General features: G+C 39.9%; 1 protein-coding gene across 7 annotated transcripts in view; it reads right to left on the bottom strand.

The window, feature by feature from the left end:
• Positions 1–23402, bottom strand: part of NFIA (nuclear factor I A) — a 693058-nt gene that overhangs the window by 383449 nt on the left and 286207 nt on the right. Inside the window, exon 3 of one of the 7 annotated variants that reach the window (XM_045292068.1) lies at positions 18972–20931. The exons of the other annotated variants lie outside the window; for them this stretch is intronic. Coding sequence (XP_045148003.1) covers positions 20900–20931 — 32 coding nt within the window. The 3' untranslated portion in view covers positions 18972–20899. Of the gene's footprint in view, positions 1–18971; positions 20932–23402 lie in introns of those variants that run through there. 7 annotated transcript variants of the gene reach the window in all.

Genomic DNA, 23402 nt, shown 5'->3' on the forward strand with positions numbered 1-23402 from the left:
AGTGCTCATTCCTAAGTGAGAAAGTGTGCTCTGCCAAGGAGCTGTGAAGCAATCACTTTGGTGAAGAAGAAAATGACCTATGAAAACACTCAAACCGTGTGTACCAAGTGACACTGGGTCAGAGGGAAACACGAGATTGCACATGTGCCACAGGGGAACCTGAGAGAGCCAGCACTCAGCAGGGCAGTCCTGGTTTTCGGCATCTCACAATACCTGCCCTCGACACTACCTGTCTAGCACTCTCTGTTAGGGAAACCTATTCTGAGTTTTCCTTTTCTTTGACAGGTTTCTGCCTTAAACAGGTTCTGGCTTTCGCATGTTTTCGTCCATATAATGGCATGAAACCTACAACCTATGCCTACCCACGGACCCACATACACATGTTTCTGTGCTTAACATTACTACAGACATCACAACAACGATTGAGGGTGGAGAGAGGCTAGTTGTGAAATACGGGAACCTTAAACTTTTAGGAAAGGCGGGGAGGGAATGGTGTTGGGGAGATCAAGTGACTCCTGTATCACTAACCTAGTCATTCATTATAAACATTCTTCTCTCTGGGGCTCATTCTTCCATCTCTATGCAGGGATTTATATCCATAACCTCCATTAACATTAATGGAAGCTACCCACATAATTTCACCAGAAGTCCACTAGAGAATCGGGGCTGCCAGAGCAAGAGCGTTCCTATATTAAGTTTATAAAGAATTCCTCATGGACATGCAGAGTGGTACCTCTGTTAAGTGTCATGCTAATCCAGCTGTTCTCACAGGTAGTGTGGTCCTCAAAGGTGATGCCGAGTGCAACACATGCCAGGGCCCTCTGCCCCCAACAAGAGGCTCTCCTGTGAGGCCTTCATGCCATTCAGAAAGCAAGAAGGATCTTAGGCTCTTTGACACAGACCAAAAAAACAAATAGTACTAAGTGGGTTTTTAAAAAATGAAATGTTCTAACAAAATCCACGCATACATGTGGGGGCTGGGGGTGGGGTGGCAAAAAAAGGAATTTACATGCCAACACAAGGTCATTAATTTTTAATTAGGTTTCACCTAACAATGGAAAACTAAGTCTTCCTTCACCCATTTAACAAAATGCTCATTTAGAATGCTCCGTGGCTTAGAAAGATTCCGAACAGATGTCTAAAATGAGAATTCAAGGCTCAGGAAAATATGAAACTCACTTTACTGTATTCTCAAGCGATCTGATAAACAAACAGCCTCACCCACTACAGTCATCCCTGTTAACTCATTTCTAAAGTCTGATGACTACGGCGATGCACAGGTGCTGACGAAGCATTCTTTATTTGGGTGGGATGCGCACAGACACCAAGTGAACGAACGGTCAGCCCCACAGATAATAGGCCATGGAGAAGACGCGTGCCAGGCAGAACTGCAGCAAAAAGCAACTTTTCACCTTCCAGAAGATGCCTTAGCCACCGACAGCTTTTATCAAATTCACAGAACATCCTTCCTGTTAGGCTGCGCTCCAGAGTCAACTCTGTTTCTTCACTAATGTCATGCAAACTTTCTACTATCCATGCTTTCTTCATACTTACGGCTACCACAAGCCCTTACCTTTGCACTTATTTACAGCAACACTAGCAGTGGTGGATAGATACTGTAAAGTTATTTCACTAATTATCGCATGGTTTCACTTTCACTGCACATAGGACTTCCTCAAATCCACAAGGCAATTCTACTAAGAGCTAAAGGATCCTTCCTCTGGAGTCCCAAATGTGGGCCTTGTTTCTACACCACTGAACTCGGCTCTAGCGAGCAGCCCTGCAGGGAGTCGACCTCAATGTCAGGAAGACTGGAACTCCGAACTCCTCTTGGGAAGTAAGAAGGGGACTATCAGAGGGTAACTAGCAGACAAAAAGGCAGAAGCTACTAAGAGTTGGTTGCATGCTGAAAGATGGGCAAGAGCCCATCATCTTTTTAAAGACGCCAAAGTGTCACATTTATCCCTTTGGGTTGAGGTGACAACTGTACAAAATCTCCCAACTCTGTCTAATTGGACAAACTCTCAGGGCCTTGGTCTAATGTCATTTCTTTCACAAAAGCCTTTCACATTCTGTCCTCTCTGGGGCCATGTAGGTCTTTAGTACTCTCTATATAGCACACCACTTACATGTTTTACCTGCCCCCCTACCTATGGAAAGGTGACTAATAGTGACCCTAGGTACAGTAGTGTTTCTTTCTGTTGTACCTCGGGTTACTGTGAGTCGGAACTAACTTGACAGGACTTAACAACATGGAAAAGAAATACGGCTTTTCACTTTTCTTTATCATTCTTCTAAGACCTCATACAAGATTATCTTCTTTCCTCTAAGTGGTTACTATACGGAGGAAGCCTGGTGGTACCGTGGTTACATATTGGACTGTTAACCTCAAGATCAGCAGTTCGAATCCACCAGCTACTACTTGGGAGAAAGATGAGGCTTTCAACTCACGTAAAGAATTACAGCCTCAGAAATCCACAAGGGTAGTTCTACCCTGTCCTATAGGGTCACTGTAAGCCAGAATCAACTCAATGGACATGAGTTTAGAGGGGTTTTTGTTTTTGTTGTTGTTACTATATATTAGCTGAATGTCTACAATAAGTATGTCTAGGTATTCCTGAGTGGCACAAACAATTAAGCACTTGGCCTTCCAACCCAAATATTGGAGGTTCAAGTCTACCTAGAGGCACTTCGAGTAAAAGGCCTGACATTTTGCATCCAAAAACTCAGTACTGAAAACCCTATGGCACATGGGTCTATTCTAACACGAGTCACAATGACCTCCACAGCCACTGGTGTGGTTTGTGTTTTTTTAACAGTTTTATTGGCATATAATCCACAAACTACACAATTCAATAGTTCAGTCAAAGCCACTGGAATTTTTGTGGAGTTTCTGTTTTCATTTTTATCTATGGCAATGCATTCCAGCTTTTTGTCTGATTTTGTCCAATTTTATTTTTTATTGGGGGCTCGTACAACTCTTATTACAATCCATACATACATCCATTGTGTCAAGCACATTTGTACATTTGTTGCCCTCATCATTCTCAAAACATTTTCTTTTGACTTGAGGCCCTGATAGCAGCTCCTCATTTTTCCCTTCCCTCTCTCACCTTCCCGCCCCCCTGATAATTTATAAATCATTATTTTTCCATGTCTTACACTGACTGATATCTCCCCCAGTTTTTTTTAAACTAATGTCTCAGACCAGATTTTTTCTAATCTCTTGAAGGCCCTCATAAATTACATACTACGAACAAGGTAAATATAGAAAAGTGACAAGGAGAGTGATAAAGGTCACCATACACACCATGTCCAACCTTATCAGAGATAAGCCTTTAAAAGCTAGGAAGAAATGTCCAGGACTTCTCTCAAGTAACTGTGTCTTGATCACAGCTTCCAGTGTGATCAAATATTGACAATGAAACAATCTGGCCATATCCAAATGAAACAACGTGTGCTTTCTTTAAAATCATTTTTCTAAAAGTAGTATCTAATTCACTTCTCTTATAAAAAAGAAAATAATGTCCCTCCATCTGCACAAAGACCCTTCTAAGTATTTGCAGAATTAATCACTATATGAAAAGAAAATGTTTTTTAATATAAAAGTTGTTTGTTTGATTGATTGATTTACACTTTCTTGGAAATCAGAAAATGTTTCTTTTTCTCAAATGTGGCCTTGATGCTTCATATATGGTCTATCCTATCGCTCAGGACCTAGGAAATAAAGACCCACTGTGATTCCTCATTCTGTGAACGCAGCCACAAGGCCCATTTTCTGCCGTTGCTGGCCCTGCCTCTGCTCTCTTTGCCACATTCCCCTGCACTTCAGGAATCCTGGTGGTGCCATGAGGTAGACATCAGGCTGCTCACCAGAGGTTGACAATTCAAACTCTCCAGCACTAGTCATGTCAAAGACAAGAATTTTAAGTCTTAAATTGTTAAGATCCAATCAAAACTTCATGATTTATCTCACCAAAACACTGCTGGAAGCATGTCATACCCGAGTTCAAAAACCTTAGCACCTCTACATTGGCATTCAATGCCTCCCTCATAGGAAACCCACTCTAATCCAGTCTGATGGCTCACCTGACCTAGAACTGATCTCGAATATCCCTGCTGCTGCAGTCTCGCTCCTCTCCCCCCAGACCCCCACCCCCACACCCCGGCACCCCAGGTCTTTCTTCCTACTGATTCACTCCAGCCCGTTCATCACCTACTTTCTAAACCTCCCTTCAATCCGCTCTTCAAACTCAGCTTTATCAATGAAGCCTCCTGGACTGTCTCAATTAATCATCATTTCTCTTCTGAATTTCTATAAAGTGTGTAATTACTGGGTATCTCTATGTCCCCAAGAAGAATATAATTTCATGAAAACCAGATTGCTTCTTCTCCCACCGAACCTAAGACAATAGCTTGCATGGATGACAATCAACACATGCTTTTAAATTAGTTATATCAAAAACAATAGTTTTTATGTCTTACATTGTAAGATCAAATCAAACAATCATTCTTACGTAACACTAAAAATTAAATTAGGCTAGACAGTCTATAGTACTGTAAGCAAACAATGCTCTCAAAAGACATGCCATTTTAAAGTAAAATTCTCATTCCAATCTTGTTTCTGATTTTGTCATATCTAAAGGGCTAATAAAAGATAGAAAATACTATTATTAATTAGGGAGGCTAATTTTAATTCTGTAAAATGATCATTATAAAAACACACAATAAAATATTCCTGAATTCTGTAGGTGATAGTTTATTTCCATTTATGCAAATGTAAGCCTGTGGCAGCAATGACTGTGTAATGTGAATGAATGCTATGTTAGACCTACAAAGAAGCATGCAGCAGAGTTCTGTAGGTTAGTGTGAAAACTCCGTTAATCCACTGTATGAAAACATGCCTCGAATCTTAAGTGGGTCTTAGAGAAGAAGATAGTTTCAGTCTATTAAAACCCCCCCTAGGAAGCTAACTGGATTTGGGTGGCCATTAAAAATCAAGTTATCTGACAAAAGATGGCAGATGTCACACAGGTAGGAAACCTTCCTCAAAACTGCGTAATACTGGTACAGCTTTACCCTACCACATCAAAAAGGCAAACATAAGACATTGAAAACATTTAGGTGAGCTGAAAAAGACCATGAGGGATCTTAAAAAACGGCAAGTGATCAAAAAGAAAGAAAATAAAGGAACTTGTCACAGGGCTACACACACACACACACACACACACACCTCCTTCGTGATAACCTCTGTCCATCGTGGTTTCTGATGCTTTACCTTGATTCCACTCTCATGTTATCACAACTTTTGGAACATCATAGTGCATCTGCCTTCATTTTAAATTCACTCTAAAACTGGAAGTTTTGGAAGTTTCCCAAACGAGAGCCATATATTCTCTTTTAGAAATAGCATTTATCTTTTTAAAATGGAACTGCTCAAACATACTGATTTTTAGACCATGGTGTTTTTTTTTAATCTTTCTATTTTGGACAAATAGGATTAGGCTTCTTAGACAATTCTTTGTTGTTTTGACTTCAACAATTTATGCAAATGAGATGCTAATTAGTATAATTGTAACTTAAGTTATGCTTGTGTAAACCTCTCCATTGGTAGAAAAGTGTGGGAATGGACACAACTGGTATTTAAAGTAGCTGTACTAACTCACTCCTGAAAGCCCAGCATAGCAAGATCACTTTCATGTCTTTACAATTTGTTTTTATGAGGTGATAACATTTTTACAAATACCATCATTTTTGGTTTTTTATATTGTAAGTGACAGTCTGACATTTTACAACTGGCTTATTGAAAACAAGAATTGAGCCCTCTAGCAGTAACGGACATTAACTGCTGAATAGAGATTCAGATGCTAATGAGGTGAGAGGGCTCCAGAAAGTTTTGATAAATGCTACACACACTCTAACTAGCTGTGAATGTGGGTTGACAAAGAACATCTACACCGGGGTTCAATAAAATGTAACCCTTTAAATTAATCATACTGGCAGTATTTAATAGAATGCACAACAATCTCCTTTTCTGTTGGCTATAAAGCTGGAGAAATGCAAAGTCGTCACAAATGAATGTTCCCACATTTCCCACTCCACACTGCTACTTCCATTTGAACGTCCACAGCTGTTTCAAAAGTACTTACTGTAAATAGCAAAGTACAAGCAGATTTCTGAGTCTGACTCTTACAACACGGGGTATAATTTTTGCATTTTTTTAATGTCCCCAAATTTAAACAAAACTCTTCTTTTAAAAATAAAGAGCTGGGTGTCTCGTACAGAACCAAACACATAGTAGGTGCTCAATAATGTTTTAGGGACGATCTGGCAACTAATTAAAGAAAAACAATGCTCACACAACGGGAGGGATGAGAAAATCCAAGAAGTAAAGTAAGTGTGGTGTCTTCAAATCCAGAAACTTGAAAGTGGGCCTTTAGGAACTGTTGGGAAACTCATAGCTTTTGAGAAAAATTATTGTTATATACAAGGGAAGTAATCATGTGCCATTAACGGAAGCTACAGTGAGCCTCATTCTCACAGGCGTCTGAGAATGTCTGCTTTTGAATGCGCACATTCATCCCGCAACCCTATCGACTGCAAACTTAACAGACTTCAGCAGCCTCTGCAGTTCAAGAGCTCACCTTTATATTTCTCAAGCAAAAGCAGGCCTTAGCATGTTGTTTCCTCATAGAGTGACAATCCCTAATATCCTCTTTGGGTTTTGCCAGTTTTAATCTTGGCAGGAAGTAGAAATCTGTGCACTCAGCAACACTGCAAACTTGCTGGCTGTCAAATTCACGTGTCAGCCAATGCCTGAGTGGTATTCTTGTCATTTATCTGTGGTAAGAAAACTTTATCAGCCTGACATATAAAGCCTCTAAAAACAGTGATTCATGCCAAAATAGAAACTACGCACTACCTAAATTTCATTTTTATAAACCTAACAATTAACTTCACCTAATTATATGAAGGTCAGTCAAGAAGTGTCTCCACTGGAACTCCAGTGCATCCACACACAGCTTTATTACAAACAAAATGTGTGTAAACCTGGCACTCTTAGCAACACCCTTCTCTTAGCCCTATTAGAGTGCCTTAAAAAATGTCTATCAAAACCGTGACTTTCAAGGGGAGGAATGGGGCAAGTTCAGTTCAAAGCTGAAAGGTCGGCTTGGAAGATTAGGGGGACATTTTTCTGGGAATTAAAAGGGATAATCTTGATAAATTTTCTCAAAGGACAACCTCAGAGTTTATTATGAAGAGGTTTTAAGAAAATTGAAAACTCTAATGGTCAGAAAAAAGTACATGGAATTTTTTTTACAAGCAAAACAATGCACCTGCTCATTCTTCAAGGGTAATAAGGGCTGTCGTACAAGAATGTTGTCAGGGGTCCTTACTCTATCCCCCACCCCCCAGCCCAGATTTGGCCACTGTGGACTCATTTTTGTCTCTAAAAGTCCAAGAACAATGAAAAGGGAACACTATTGTAGGCCCCTGACGATGCTGAAACTGCCATTTGGACATGGTGTGAACCAGGGTTGCAGAATTCTTCAGGGAAGTGTTAGATAAAAACACTGCATTCAGAAGTACACAGACTGGGAATGACACTGTGTCAAGAAAGAGTATCATCACACTTTGATATTTTTTATTAGTAAAGTATTCTATAATCTTACAGCAATAAGATATATATCACATTGTATTTACAGCTTCCTGGATACTTAAAAATAATCATAAGGGGGGTGGGCGGGTCGGAAGAAAAAAATTATAGGAATAATTTTGACTCAAAGAGTTTTACATTAGAAAACAGTTGAATTTTAAAATATATATATTTGTTTATATTTATAGATGAACTATATCTGGGAAAAGACCATGGAGAAGCTAAATATCATCAGTCAGTTGCAGTACTGAAGCAAAATAGGAGCTGCAATGTGCCTGTTAAGATAAACATTAGACTGCTAACCCCAAAGTTAGTGGTTCAAACCCTTTAGCCAATCTGATGGAGAAAGATGAGGCTTTCTGCTCCTATAAAGATATATTTTTTTAACATGAAACAATATAGTTCAATATGTGAATATGCTAATATACATTCCTATTTTTTTAATCATTTTATTAGGGGCTCATACAACTCTTATCACAATCCATACATACATCAATTGTGTAAAACGCATTTGTACATTCATTGCCCTCATCATTCTCAAAACATTTCCTCTCCACTTAAGCCCCCGGCATTAGGTCCTCATTTTCCCCCTTCCTCCCCGTTCACCCCTCCCTCATGAGCCCTTGATAATTTGTAAATTGTTATTTTGTCATATCTTGTCCTGTCCGACGTCTCCCTTCACCCACTTTTCGGTCTTATAAATCCTAAGGAGCACTTCTACTTTGTGCTATAGGGTGACTAGGAATTTGAATCGATTCAATGATAGCATGAGTTAGTTATTTGATTGCCTGTTTAACAAAGTTTTTGAACATTGCACAAAGCATCAATAGAAGATGTACAGAATACACACATCTGGTCAGTTCAACCACTTCAAGAAATAGCATGTGACCAAGAACCAATGACATTGAAGGAAGAAGCCCAAAGCCCAAACTACAGTAAAGATGTTGGCAAAAAACAAGGCTCCAGGAAGTGACAGAATACCAATTGCACTGTCTCAACAAATGGATGCAATGCTGGAAGCACTCATTTGACTGTGCTGAGAAATTTGGAAGGCTACCTATTTCAAAGAAAGGTGATCCAATGGTGTAAACTAACAAACAATATCATTAAAATCACTCACAGATAAAAATTTGCTGAAGATAATTTAAAAATTGGTATACCAACAGGAAACTGAGAAATGCAAGTTGGATTCAGAAGAGGACATGGAGCAAGTATCGCTGCTGATGTTAGGTGTATCTTGACTGAAAGCCGAGCTCACCATGTTTCCCTGTGCTGTGTGGATCACAGCACATAATGGATAAAACGCTCAAGACTGAGAACTCCAGAAAAGTTTGTGGTGTTCAAGCAAAACCTTTAAGAGAGATCAGGAGGAAGCCATATGAATGGAACAAGGAGATGCCACATGCTAAAATCAAGAAAGGTGTGTGCTTACTCAATTTGTATGCTGAGAAAATTAATCCAAGAAACCAATTATATTAGGAAGTACACAGCATCAAGATTAGAGGAAGGTTGACACATTTCTGCTTGTTGGAGTTAGACTTACTCTTTTAATGTTGAAGATCTAAGACCACAGCCCCCAGTGTGGGTTGCACTTCATTGTAAACAAAACAAAAAAACAAGACAAGAAAGAAAGAAAACAAACAGCCTCACAACTAGTTCAATGAACAGCAAGAGAAGCACAGAAAAGACCAAAGTGATCAATGATTTCATTCTATTTGAATCCACAATCAACACCCATGGAAGTCGCAGTCATGAAATTAAGCCAAGTGTTGATTGCAATGAGCAAATCTGCTCTGAAAGCCTCTTTGAATTTAAAAAAAAAAAAATCAAAGATATCACTTTGACAAGTATGGTGTACCTAACCCTAGCCATGGTCATTTTCAATCACCTACAGTCATGGGAAAGCTAAACAATGAATCAAGAAGGCAGAGAAGAACTGATGCATTTGAATTATGGTGCTGCCAAAAAATAACAAATATGTCATGGACTGCCAGAAGAACAAAGAGCCCGTGGAAGGAGTATTGCCAGAAAGCTCCTTAGAAGCAAGAATGGCAAGACTTCATCTCTCAAACTTTGGACATGTCAAGAGAGGCCCGACTCTGGAGAAGAGCAGTCTGTTTGGTGAAGCCGAAGGGCAGTGGCAATGAAGACCCTCAATGAGACGGGCCGAAACAGTGGCTGCAACGATGGGCTCCAGCAACAGCCACTGCAAAGGTGGCATCAGACCAGGCAGAGCTTCATTCTGTCGTACACAGGGGCCAATATGGGTCGGAACCAAATCAATGGCCCCTACATGGACAGACGTGTAGACACATTTTGCAAGTCCATTTGTCTGCAGAGTTTGTGTGTTTTTTTCACAAATAATTTTCTGCTAAATAGTTTCCTTGTGAACTACACATTTCCAAGCCAACAAATAAATCAGTTCTCAATACACTACATAAAAAGGAAACTTTTACCCTTTAGCAAGCACTGGTTACTCTGACTTTTTAAGAGTAAACACTCTCACTTGGGGGGAAAAAATGAACAAGTAGAGATAGGTGTGCTATGGTTTAGAAATGCCATTTAGCCAAACTGCATACCTGTGCTGTGTCAGCGCCAGGCAGTCATCTCATTCCACTGGCCTAATGGATGGCAATTGAATTTAATTAGCAAAACTCCTTTGACTTAGTTTCATACTGTGCTGATTGTAATGGAATCCTTCTCTCTTTCCCCTGCATGTACTCACACTCTCTCTCTCCCTCCCTTTTTCTCTCTTTCCAGCACATTCCCTTCTCTCTTTTGCATTTAACTAAAGAACATCCTTAACTGCCATCCACTTTAAGAGTCTTAAAAGCTGTGCATTATACTTAAAAGATATAATACAGTCATCCCCTTCCCCATGACTTAAATTCAGTTACTGAATTATATAACATAAAATAATTAAAAAGATACTTCGATAGTAATACACAGTATAGATTCAATTACCACAGTGTCTCCATTAAAGGCACTTTTATAGTATGAATAAAATGCAAATCCTCTTTATAGATCAATACCAGAACATAATTCTACTCTCCCTCCTAAAAAAGGGAAATTAACAATTATAAATCATCTTCATATGAAAATGGTAAAGAGGTATTCCTTGGAAAGTGTTCCGTTAACATCACTCTCTTAAGAATCTTACCTTGTCTACTACATTCATTTAAAAATTATATATCTAAATTCCAGCAATATTTGATGAAAATAGAAAACTTGTTTACTATTCTTTTATATACATATATATTTAAAACGCTTGACACTAAATCCAATGAGACATTTCAACTAATTAGTCTTTTCTACATAAAGCAAGAACATTACCACCACCCCCAAAAAAACATGTGCCTAAGGGAATTAGTCAATATTATTGCTCTGCCTCACTTGCCTGACTATGCACTCTGAGACAAGTTCCCATGATTGATTACTGCAGTATCTCTGAATCCTTGACTTTGAACTATAACCTTTTTTGCAAATGGTGACAGTTGGGATCTACCATTTGCCATCTGTAGAGATGGAGGAGGAAACATGACTTTATGTACATTAATCAACCAATTAAGAAGAGACTTAAACAAAACACTAAAGCATAATAAACCCCTGACTGCTTAATAGCTTTTGACTTTTAATAGTTGTCTTCCTGCCGCAAGCTCACAAGATTAGGAGTACTCAGTTCAAGTCTCAGCAAAAAAATTGCATGTGAAAAGGGGGTAAAAGTAAACCCAACAAAATCAGGCCTTTTAAATAGTGAAAAACAATACTTACAGATTCTACAGTTCAAATATGAACCTCAAATACCAATCTGCTTACCGTTGCTACCAAAGAATCTCAAGTCAACACAAAATAAGGTACTTCTTTACCGAAATACCTAAAATAAATAACAATCCAAAAAAATAAACACCTCCTTTGGGGTTGAAATTTTAGCTAACTATAGTCTTAAAAGAGGACTGCTGACATCCTAGTGGGTTACAAGTTAGACGCTAACCACAAATTCAGCAATTCAAACCCACCAGCCACTCTGTAAGAGAAAGAGGGGGCTTTGTATACCCAAAAAGATTTATAGTCTCACAGACCAAAGGGGGCATTCTACCCTGCCCTGTAGGGTCACTGTGAGTTGGCATCGACTCCATGGCAGTGAGTTTGGTTTTTGGTTAGTCTTTAAAAGCATCACTCACACGGTAATTGAACTATACTATAGCACCTGTTATAATAAAATTTACCAGGAGAATTTGAGGTTTTAATTATTAGTAACATAGACCAAACCTAGTAAGAAAATAGGAGAATTAACCAAAGTTGATAAAGTTTTCCCTTTCCCTGCATAAAATGATTAGCGATGAAAATATTCAAACATAGTAGGATATTGGCTCAGTTCCACTTATGAGTAAAAAATAAATAGGAATTCATAGGGGAAAAAGTCAAGGATGACAAATAACACAGTTTAATTCAGCACAATGAGAAAGGTAAGGATAATAAAACCATGAGAATTTGAATAGTAGACAGAAAAACATCATTGTACTAGATTATGATTATCTACACAGTAAATGTAAAAAAACTGACATGAAAATTATTGGCGATATATATGACAATATCAGATCACTATACAAAAGTTAGTTGCATTTCTGTATTATAAATACAAGGAGACTTCGAAGAATACAAGATGAATTCCATTATCTTATCATTCCATTTTCCCTCAAGCATTTGAGTCCCCTTCATATGCAATTTAAAAATGCACTTTAAAAAACACAACTCACTTAAGCAGATTCCCCAAAATTGTTTAGGATCTGAATACAAAAATAATTCAATTTATTTAAAGGTATTTTTTAATAGAGACATACCATGTTCATGGATAGCAAGATAAATTTGGTAATGAATGTCTCTCAAAATTACCTATATAGGCAGTACATTTCCAAACAAAACCCTAACATGATTTTCATGAATTTTAACAGGTTGATTTTAAATATATATGCACATATGGAATCGGAGAACCAAGAAAAATTCAAAACATGAGAGAGATTGGTTGATTTTGACTTACCAGATTACAAAACTCACTCTAAAGCTTTAGTAACTGAAATAATAAGGTATTGTATAGGACTGACAGCTTGACCAGAACAAATAATCCGGACAACAGACCCACGCAAACAGACAAACCTGATAAGTGGCACTGAAGACCTTTTGGAGGAAAGAGAATATATTCAATGGAATGACACTTGTTCATATGTCGGGGGGGGAGTGGGGGGCGTGGAATTGGGGATCCTGTTATCATATATACAAAAAATCCAAATGCACTAGAAATTTAAATATGATGCTTGAAAGACAGACTAAGTAGCTTAAAAAGGAGGAGGAAGAGAAGAAGAAGGGAAAGATAATAATAGAATTTTCCCATGAACACTTTGAAGCCCGCTCAAACAAAAAATATAAGACAATATACATCTAAACTTGAGGGAGAAAAAATCATCTTTAACAAAACACAAAAGCACTAGATATAAAACAAAAGTTGGTAGATTTTATTACACACCACTCCTCACTTACAGACAGGCATGGTCAGGATCCAAAGACTAGGATGGAAAAGATTTTTTTTTTACTGAGTTCAGATCATCTGGGTTTTTATTTATTTAGAAAATATGGTCAAAGCGTTAGTAACAGCTGGGATTTGCAGGTGTGCTCATCCCTATGACAAGTCCAATAATGGATTATTCCTCTGCAGAGGAGGCTTGGAAGAGACAAAGCTGGATAAAGCTGGGCTGTGTGGCTGGAGGGCCCAGAGTTTAACCACATCACCTTCTTCCCCAGCTGAATCAGAGCAGCTCAGAGCTTCACTTGTGAGCTGCCTCCAGGGCTCTGCTTCCATCTCTGCAAGCCTTGCCTTCAGATCCCAAAGCCTGCATTACCCTCCAGGCCTGGCTAGTCACTGAGGCTCAGGGCTTCCCTTGGAGGTTGGGGTAGCCTGCCTGTACTTGCACCCCCACTGAGGCAGAGGCATCAGGCCCAGATGGGCTTACTGTGGGATGTCATTAAACATGCACACATTTCTTCAACGCAAGTCCCTTTCTTTCCTCCCCTCCTACTCCACAGGGCCTCAGGCTACAAGGATCTGGAACCCTAGAGCATATGCCTGCTGGCTTGGAGCTGGCTGGCCGGCAGGAGGGGAGCAGAGAGGTGGGGAGCAGAGAGCCCAGCCTCCAGGAGGCCAGCGCAAGACTCTCCTTGAGGGAGGGGAACACTGCAGCTGTTGCCACCATACCCACTGCCTCATTATTGTACTAAGTAGTCAGATAGAATTTTTCACTGTTTTCATAAATATGAGTTGTGGGATAACAAGATAGTAAGTGAGGGGTAGGTGTATTAAGATGAAGGAATTGTGTTCAATACTATAAAGAAGGTAAGGCAAGCCACAAGCTACAAAAAAATGTAAGCACATAATGCGCACAGAATTACAAGCCTGGAACTATACAGAGCTCTTCAAACAAAAAAGAAAATGACAAGCAACAAAACGGGAGGGGAAGGGCGCAGAGTAAAAGGCATAAACATTTATTTCACAGAAAAGGAACACGATGACTGAACATTTTATGAAAGGATCATCTCATTAATAATCAAATCAATGCAGCAAATTATGAAATATCATAATGAAATACCATTTTATAATGAAATACCATTTTATAATCACTAGATTGGCAAAAAAAAAAAAAAAAAGAGTCCTGGTGGCACTGCAGGTTAGGCAGTAAACTGCTAACTGCTCCAAGATTATCGGTTGAAACCCACAAGCTGCTCCATAGGAGAAAAATTAGATTGTCTGCGCCTATGAAGATATACCATCTTGGAAACCCTATACAGGACTGCTGTAAGTCAAAATCGACTTGATAGCAATGGGTTTTGTAAGATTTAAAATGAATAAAACTTCTGTCAACGGCAAGCGATGGAGAGACTGGCATTAAAACAATCATTAGTACATTGCTGCTTCTAATATAAAGGCTTCCAACACAATGGATGACAACGAATTATGAATACATTGTGAAGGATGGAAAAACTAAACATCTCATTGTGCTCATGCAGAACGTACACACAGACCAAGAGGCAGTCCCTTTGAACAGAACACGGGAATAGAATGGTTTCAAATCAGGATGTGTGCATCAAGATTAGATAGCCCGGAGGGGGGGAAGCACGAGAACTGATTGGGATGCTGCATATACTTTTTTAAAGTGAATTAGCTATGGGAATGTCTGATATTGAATGTCATATCAAGAACATACTTTGAAAAAAATACGAAGAAGAAACCCAAGTTGACCCATGGTTACCTTAGGTTAAGGAGGAAGTTTTAGCCTAGGGGGCAGAGTTTGTGTTAATGGTGGGGGAAAGGCTATCAGCATGAAGAGCATAATCCTTGGCACATTGAATTATAGATGTAGAAGTTGTCGAATTGGAAAATGTTTCATTGTGTACATTTTTGCCACGATTTTTTTAAAAATTATGCGAATAACTGAGTATAAGAAGAAAATGTTCTAAAATTAATTGTGGTAATGAATGCACAACTCTTCTTGACAGGACTGAACTATTGAATTGTATGATATGTGGAAGAAGGGCCAATAAAACTGCTTTTTAAAAAGATTATCTATCCTTCCACCATACTTACGCACTCAGTATGCTGAGCAGATAATCAAGAAGCCGGACTATATGACGAATGTGGCAGCAAGATTTGAGAAAGGCTCCTTAGCAACCTGAAATATGTAGCCGACATAACCTTGCTTGCTGAAAGCCATGAGAATCTGTTGAAGAACTTAACTACTAAAGACCTATGATGACAGTGTTCAACATGGAGAGCACCTCAACAGAGCCAATGCAAAAGTCCTCGCAGCCCGATGATCAATAAGCAGCATCACAATTAAGTGCAGAAAAGACTGAAGCTGTCAAGGATTTCACTGTACTTGGATCCACAGTCAACACTCACGGGCATCAAAGGATGCACTGCAGTGGACAAATCTGCCTCACAAGACCTCTTTCAAGGTTTTAAAAAGTATGTGAAAGCTGGACAGTGGTTAAAGAAGCCATGAGACCATCTTCTCCCAGCTACAAAAATATAGTCACTGAATTAATAATTGAGTGGGCTAGAATTTCACTGCTAAGCATTGTAGCAGATGATATAAAGTCAATCTCCACCATTCGTCATCTCTCCACTCTATGTCCATCAAAACATGAACTTCTCTTCTGAGCCATGTTTAAGTGGCCATGTCAAACCAAAAGACCAATGCTGCAAGAATCCATAAACTGTCGGCTGCTGGATGAACTCATCCACTATGTCTTAAATACAGAAATGAAAAGTCTTACCCAAAGTGATAGTAATCACGAATAAAAATAGCTTGTTTAGACATCAATAATAGTCTAAGTAATAAAAATAAACAAATAAACCTAATTAGCCTAAGTATTAAGAAATAAACCTAATTCAGGTTAATATATACCTAATCTTTTAAGTATCACTTTAAGAAAGGGAAAAGAGATATTAATGGCTTACTAGTTTAACATCACTGAAGTACAATATTTCAGTGACTATGAAAATCTACAACATCTAAATTTACATTTCTGCTTCTCAAGTCTTACGATCATATAAACAACAAGCCATACTTTGACCTTGGCCTGGATCTTACCTTTCAGAAAGGTATGATGAATTACAATGAATTGCAAGAAGATACACTAAAAAATACACTAAAGCATTTAAGTCTCTTTTAATTAAATAGTTACAACAGTAAGTTGCTCCATTCTAAGACACACACTGGGAAAATTTAATTCCAGTACCCTTTTGCAAAGTGCAGGCAGATACACTGTCTTCTCCATAGCTTTGAGATCCAATTAGAATGTAGGGTTTTTGTTTTGTCTTTTAAATCCAGTTATTTCTTACCCCCCCCCACCCTCACCCCCACAGAAGTGCTTTTGGTGATTGCTGACCCAAGAACAGAGCCAGAATTCAGCCTCTCTTAGCATTCACAAATGAAGACTTTTCTAAATCTTTATATGATTTATAAGTTCCTGTCTCTTATTTTTTAAAGGGTTTTAGTCATATAAAAAGAAACGTACAGTCTGTCAAAAACCCTTCCATTACCCTTTGCTGTGTGACCAGTAGGCACTTCCAGATATGAGAATGGGCCAGACGGAAACACTTCATGGGAATATCTGCAGTGGAATGGTTCTGATAATGAACATGCCTAGAGAAATACAATCATGAATGCTGTATGTGCTTGGGGGGGTGCGGGGAGAGAATGTCTTATCTTCAGTTGGGTTCTGTTTCCCTTAGAGAGGCTTATGTTACCTACAATCAATAGGTCTCCAATTAAACAAAGAAGATTTACATATGCTGGTGAATTTTGGAGCTAATGAAACGGGTTTCACCATTTTAGTGAGGGTAGGATTGGATCGGAAGAGGAACTTGTGAGTTCACCACATATAAATGGGCCCAACACATTAATCCTCATCTTTAACTCTTCTACCACTACTCCTGCTGCCTCTGGCCTCTCCTACTTGGGATACGCAACCATGCCAAAATGTGCCCAGTTAAGTGGAGATACACAAGCAATCCTACAAATGCTCACTAGAGATAAGGACATGATTGACAGACCTTTTCCCTACTGAGCAAGACACTGTGTGATTCAAACCCAACACAAAACATGAGTGTCCACCCTGAAGGCTCCATTTTTAAACAAGATCGCATACCTTACATATACCCAGATTGTGCTGAATCCACGCAGCAAGAAACTAAGATTCTTTACTTCCCTATCTAGAAGGACCCCAAGTACGTAGTCACACCAACCCACTGCCATCGAGGCAATTGGGACTCATAATGATCCTACATAGGTTTGTGGAGCTGTAAATCATCAGGGAGCTGACAGCCTCATCCTTCTCCAATGAGGCAGCAGCATAAGAGGTGCTGTTGGTAGCACAGGATAAACGACTGTTGGCACACAGGTTATTATTTCACATATAAGCTGGAGCAGTGGCTACATTACTCCACCTAAAATTGTTTCGCCGTGCAGATATAAGTCGAGGAAAGGATCTTCGAAAAAACAAACAACATAAAAGAGTTTCCTATAAAGGCACCGACTATCACCAACCTTTTACTGTTGGAATTAAAATTATGCACGTGCCAGTAACTCCTTTGGCTTAATACAAAAAAATGCTGATATGGTGAAGGAAAAAAATGATCAGTTAACATGGTAGGATGAAGATAGAAAACTACTCTGTCAAAAAAAAAAGGTAGGCTTCAATCAGGTCCTGAGGTGAACATTCAAAATTACTCTTCAGGACACTTAGTTCACTAAGACCAGAAGGCTCTCCCATGTTCTGCTGGTTCAACATGATTCTCCAGGTAGTCACCAGCTCAGCAGAGACACTGGGCATATAGCTGTGGGAAACACAAACGCTCAGGACCTCAGCCCTGCTCACAGAGAACTCGCAGCCCAATTGGATGAGGGATGCAAAACAGACCATTCTATTACCGATACATGAAGTACTAAACAGGAGTCCTAACATACTGCTAACAGGACCCAATGGGGGCAGAGAAAGGAGCCTTTAGCCCAGCCTTGGGGTAAAAAGCTTTCACTGAAAAAATGACGCTACAGTTGAATCTTAAAGTATAACTGGTCAGCCAGGTAAAGGTGGGCGAGGACAAAGAAAGCAGGAAAACAGAGCACAAGAACAAAAGCACACGTTGTTCTGTGCCATCGAGTCCTAGAGACTTGATGCCCGCTCCCAGAGAACCCCCATGGCGGCAGCAACCGCCAGGTCCCATAGGGATTGCTAGGCTGTGATGCTTGTGGAAGCAGCCCACCAAGTCTTTCTTCCACGGAGAGCCGCTGGGTTCAAACCAGCAGCCTTTTGACTAGCAGCTGAGTGCTTACCCTTGTTCATCAGCAGGACTCCATATGCTGATGCGATAACAAAAATGTGGACGAAGACTTATGGGACACAGAGCGGAAAGAGAGTCCCTGCGTGTCTGAGAACTGAACAGTGGATCTCTCTCTTTGTACGTACATGCACTCAAGTGTCTACTAGCTAACTCAACTTGGGAAAGAAACCCATCCATTTAATCACTCCATGTTTGTCTGGGAGCACCTTACCTTTATGTAAAATTTATTTCAATTCCCTTGGTATAATAATGTCTAGTAATGCATATCCTTAAAGGGGCCTTGTCAAAAGTTACAAGCTATTTCATAACAGCTATTTCTTAAAAAATCCTAAACTCTTTCTCAGATCTCAGCTCCTACCCACCCCTCCCAAAAAAAAATGTTCAAGACAGCAAAGATCCAAGGCTGTCGCAGTCAAGTTCTTTTGAAATTTCACCCTGGTGGGAATATGCAAGTGGGGATTAATTCCAAATTTAAAGACAAGCAATCCTTTATCCAGATGTTGGTCAAAGCGAGAAGGAGAATATCCTGGGAAAGTTTAAGTGGAAAAGTCCATAAACAGCAGCATTTACTGTGCATTCACAATTCTAACCTGGAAACATGTACTATTTAAAGATAGAGCATTACCGATGGCGCTTCATCATGAAAGCATTTCATTTTATTCATAATAAAAGATGAAATAGGAGATTACAGAAAGCAGGATAATGGAACTGAGGAACTGCCATTCAAGATGATAAGAAAATAATGTGGGAGGGTGGAGCTGAAGATTACTAGCAAACAGAGTGAATTTCAAACTTTTAAACCTTTATTATTTGAAAATTGAAAATAAGCCACTCTTGAAATGAAGGAAACACTAGGTACTTGCTAAACGCATCAGGTAAATTTTGATATCTGTATACAGACGGCGGATTTAATCAGAAGATGACACAGTTCTCCCTTCCCTGGAGGAGCTGAACTGCTAACATCCCATGAACTCTATCGTTTACTTCACTTCTCCAGCAGACTATGCGACAGGAAACCCCTGCCTTGAGTTTCATGGTGTCCCACATGCTACTGTGACTAATCCCCAACCATTTGTATTTACAGTGTTGAGAATGAGTTTCTATGACAACCCCATGCCAGTCTCAATGTTCCACACGCATTTTCTGCTTTTCGGAAATGCTTACAGAACAAATCATCTGTCTGGTGCCCTGTACAAAGAAGCACACATACGAAGGGCTGCAAGACACAGCTCTCACCCTCAGAGTAAACAACAAGCAGACCCAGAGCCCTGAAAATGCCCCCCACACGGAGAGACATGCAGGACTGTCCTCAGTCGTGCCGGGGCGCTTCTCTTTCTGAGCGCCATCTGTACCCACTTTCCTAAAAGACCCTCCCAGCTGTCCTCTTCACACACTAATACACACACTCACACTCACACAACCTCGACACCTTCAAGGCCCTTTCAGTGTCCGAGTCTCAGGAAGGTTAACTTACTCGCAAGAGGGAACAAAATAGGGAACCTATGTGGCAACCGCACGGGGATTTGGGTGTGTTTTAGGAACTATTATCAACTGCCAAATGAATTCAACACGGCTTGTTCTCCATCGAGGCCTCTCCTTCCTTTCGGTTTCCCCCTTCATTTTCCTGCTGTTTGCTTTTCCTCTAAGCCCGCTGGTTCAGAATAGCAGCATGACGGGAGCAAAAAAGAAACAACGCTTTTCTGCGCACCGCCGGCTTTGTTTTGCGTTCTAGCAAGAGCTTACTACAGCGACTGGTTACGTCATTTAAATTACCTGCCTCCTCTTCTACGTCATCTTGGATTTTCTTTGCAGCTACATAGGTATTTTTCCGTCAAAGAACGCTCAAAAATTTAAACTTACTAGAAATCAAATGAAACGAAAGAATTTATATATACCAAGTGTGTGGTTAAAAAAAGAAGGCAGGCCAAGCAATTGGTTGTGTAAATGTTTGAAATGTCACGGGTATTAATGGGAAGGACTCTGCTTTTAAAACGAACCACAGCTTTTAAATCTTGACTTCTGAGGAAATCGCAAAGAGAATGGCATCAGCCCACCTCATGGCATTGTCCTCGCGTTTCATCTTTGGAGTATAGCTCAGTGGCTCTTACAGAGGAAACCCTCAAAGCAGAGCTGCTGAGCAAACTACAGGTATCACGGAGAACGTGTATATACAAGCATACAAAATAAATGAATCTTCTATGCCAATGCCAGTCAGAGCATCCACCTTGATTCAAATGGTAACAGAAGGTCACAACTGTTGTCCAGTGCCCCCAAGAGTCTTTCAGCTCCACGAGCTCCTGGGGTGCGTGAATTCGGGTTCCTCGCTTGTAAAATGAAGGTTTGGGCTTCTAAGGTTCATTCAAGATATGAATCTCTAAACCTAATATAAAAAGAAAGAAAAAACTCTAGTTTCTTACAACTTTTTAAACTTCAGAGAAAACAATGGCTTTTTCAGCACACTTACATATTCAGAGGCCACTTTTTAACCCATCCGAAAGTTCCAAAGCAGAGTTCAGGAGGTCTGATGTACTGAGGATCAGGTTGGAGAGAAAATAAATCGCCTCAGAAAGGCTCCACCTAGTTATAAATCCATGTTAACCATGTACCCTTGCATAAGAGACTCTGCCGCTGTTTAACCCTGTTTCTGCAACCTGTGTCAAGGCAACAGTCAACGTTTCTGTCTGAAACGTCAGGTTTACATGCAGAGTTAGTAAAATGGTGTGCAAGAAAAGATGAACCCAACTTTTGTCCAGGTTAACTGCACAAGCCTGGGACTGGATGGGTTTAGCTTGAATCCTGGCTTTGTCCCCCTCACTCTTGGCTACCATTCTCTGTGCTGCAGTTTCCGGAGTAACAAGAGTCACAACAAAAGTAATCTACAATCCCTACGCTTTCGATTCCCCAAGAGGACAAGATTTATAAAACCACAGTTCAGTAACATGGGCAAAAGACGGGGCTTCCTACTCCTGTAAAGAGCTACAGTCTCGGAAACTCACAGGGGCAGTTCTGCCCTGTCCTGTAGGGTCACTATGGACTCGATAGCCACTGAGAAGTCCAAGGAGAGAGTCACTCCAAAGAAACGGCACCCAAAATGCAAACTCTTTGCTCAAGTGTTTCAAGAATTTAAAATCAATCGTCTTATATTTAGGCAGAATACCATTCACATTACCTTGATGACATTTGTCCTGCTCTGTGTTATGCTTTGGGCTGCAAGCCGCATGGTCAGCAGTTTGAAACCACCAGCCACTCTGTGAAAGAAAGACGGGGCTCCCTGCTCCAGTGAAGAGTCAGTCTGGGAAGTTCACAGGGGCAGTTCGGCCCTGTTCTACAGGATGGCAGTGAGAGGAGCTACCTAGGAAGTATTCTTCCTTGATAATAAAAAAACTGAGTCCACACGAGTGATTTTATGAAAGTGCTTACCAGGACAGAAATATGAAGGGTTGTTTTGGGGAGTTTTATCCTTTTCCAAAGTGGGGAAGGTTGTTTGATTGGCACATAATCCACATATCATCTAATTGAATAGTTCAATCATAATGTGGGGAATATTTTTTATGAAGAACCTCAAAAGCTTCATCTTTAATGGCTTGTTTTAAAACAGAGAGACCCTCTCATGGTAAATGAGCAAATGGTCTGGAGAAGAGCCCCCAAGCCCTGATTTGTTTAGTTGATGCTGACTCCTCAGACTGACCCACAGACCAGAGTCGACCTGGCTCCTTAGAGTTTCTGAGACTGTGCATCTTCACAGGTGACTGCTTTCTCTTTCTCCCAGAGAGTAGCTGCTGGGTTTGAACCATCAACCTTGCAGTTAACAGATAAACAGTCAACCCACCAGGGCTCTGGTCTGAGAAAGGAGGTGTGGAAAAGGAGGTCAGCATCTCAAATTCTACAAATAATACTGTAACCTCAAAGGAATGCTCTGTTACAAAGCAAGAGAATTCAATGAATTATTAGCGCTGCTTTATCTTCATTTTTAAACAAGGTGATTTTTAGTAAGGGGCCAAATACATGAATCTGTATTTCTCACTCAACAGTGCTTCTTTCCAGAAATTCTGCTGCCTCACGGCCTGGCTTCACTTATTCAGCAGCCCCTCCCAAAACGCCAAGTCTCAATTATAAATAAAGTAAAAAGCTATGAGTAATCAGTCTTTAGATAGTAAAACTGAAAATGTCTCTTTGAAGAATTACAAAGCTTTCTGTCTAAAACCTCTGACCTTTCTAGAGAAACCAGAACTGCTGCAGCTTTAAACTGTAGGTGGTAAAAGTACAAAGAAAGACATTTATTCATCTTGCATGTTTGTCTTCTTTTCTAAGACTACGTGCAAATATCTCTAGAACAAGTAGCTCTGCAGCCCTAATATATAAGATGCCAATATCCTCATTCCCCACCCCTAAAACTTGTATGTTTATTCTAGGTCCAATAAGATGTCATTTCTCTTCCTTTCTATTCTACTTCATGTTGCTGAAATTCTAAAATACACTGAATTCTAAAACTTAAAAAAAAACACAACAATAAACTTTTATCCATACAATGAGTGAGCTGGAAATTAGTCAAAACCCACTTACATCGTTTTAAACCAACAACTCTTGGTTGACGAGGCTAAGAAGATAATCAAAAGTAGTTGTAAAGAAAAGGGAAAAAATCCTTAATAAAAGCACGTACCACACAGGAAGAGGCCATACAATGAAAGTATTGCAATGACTATCTTTTCCTGAAAGAACATACACTAGTTCTGCTGCTGAACAGCATCGAGTTACAAAGTCTTCATTCTCAGAAGCTACTTGAAACTACTCTCCAAAAGAGAACCTCTACCATTTAAAAGAAGTGGGCGGGACCGGGGAGCTGCAGGTGGG

Source organism: Echinops telfairi, unplaced genomic scaffold (assembly GCF_000313985.2).
Source record: "Echinops telfairi isolate 266 unplaced genomic scaffold, ASM31398v2 ScPeMD7_443;HRSCAF=831, whole genome shotgun sequence".
NCBI lineage: Eukaryota > Metazoa > Chordata > Mammalia > Afrosoricida > Tenrecidae > Echinops > Echinops telfairi.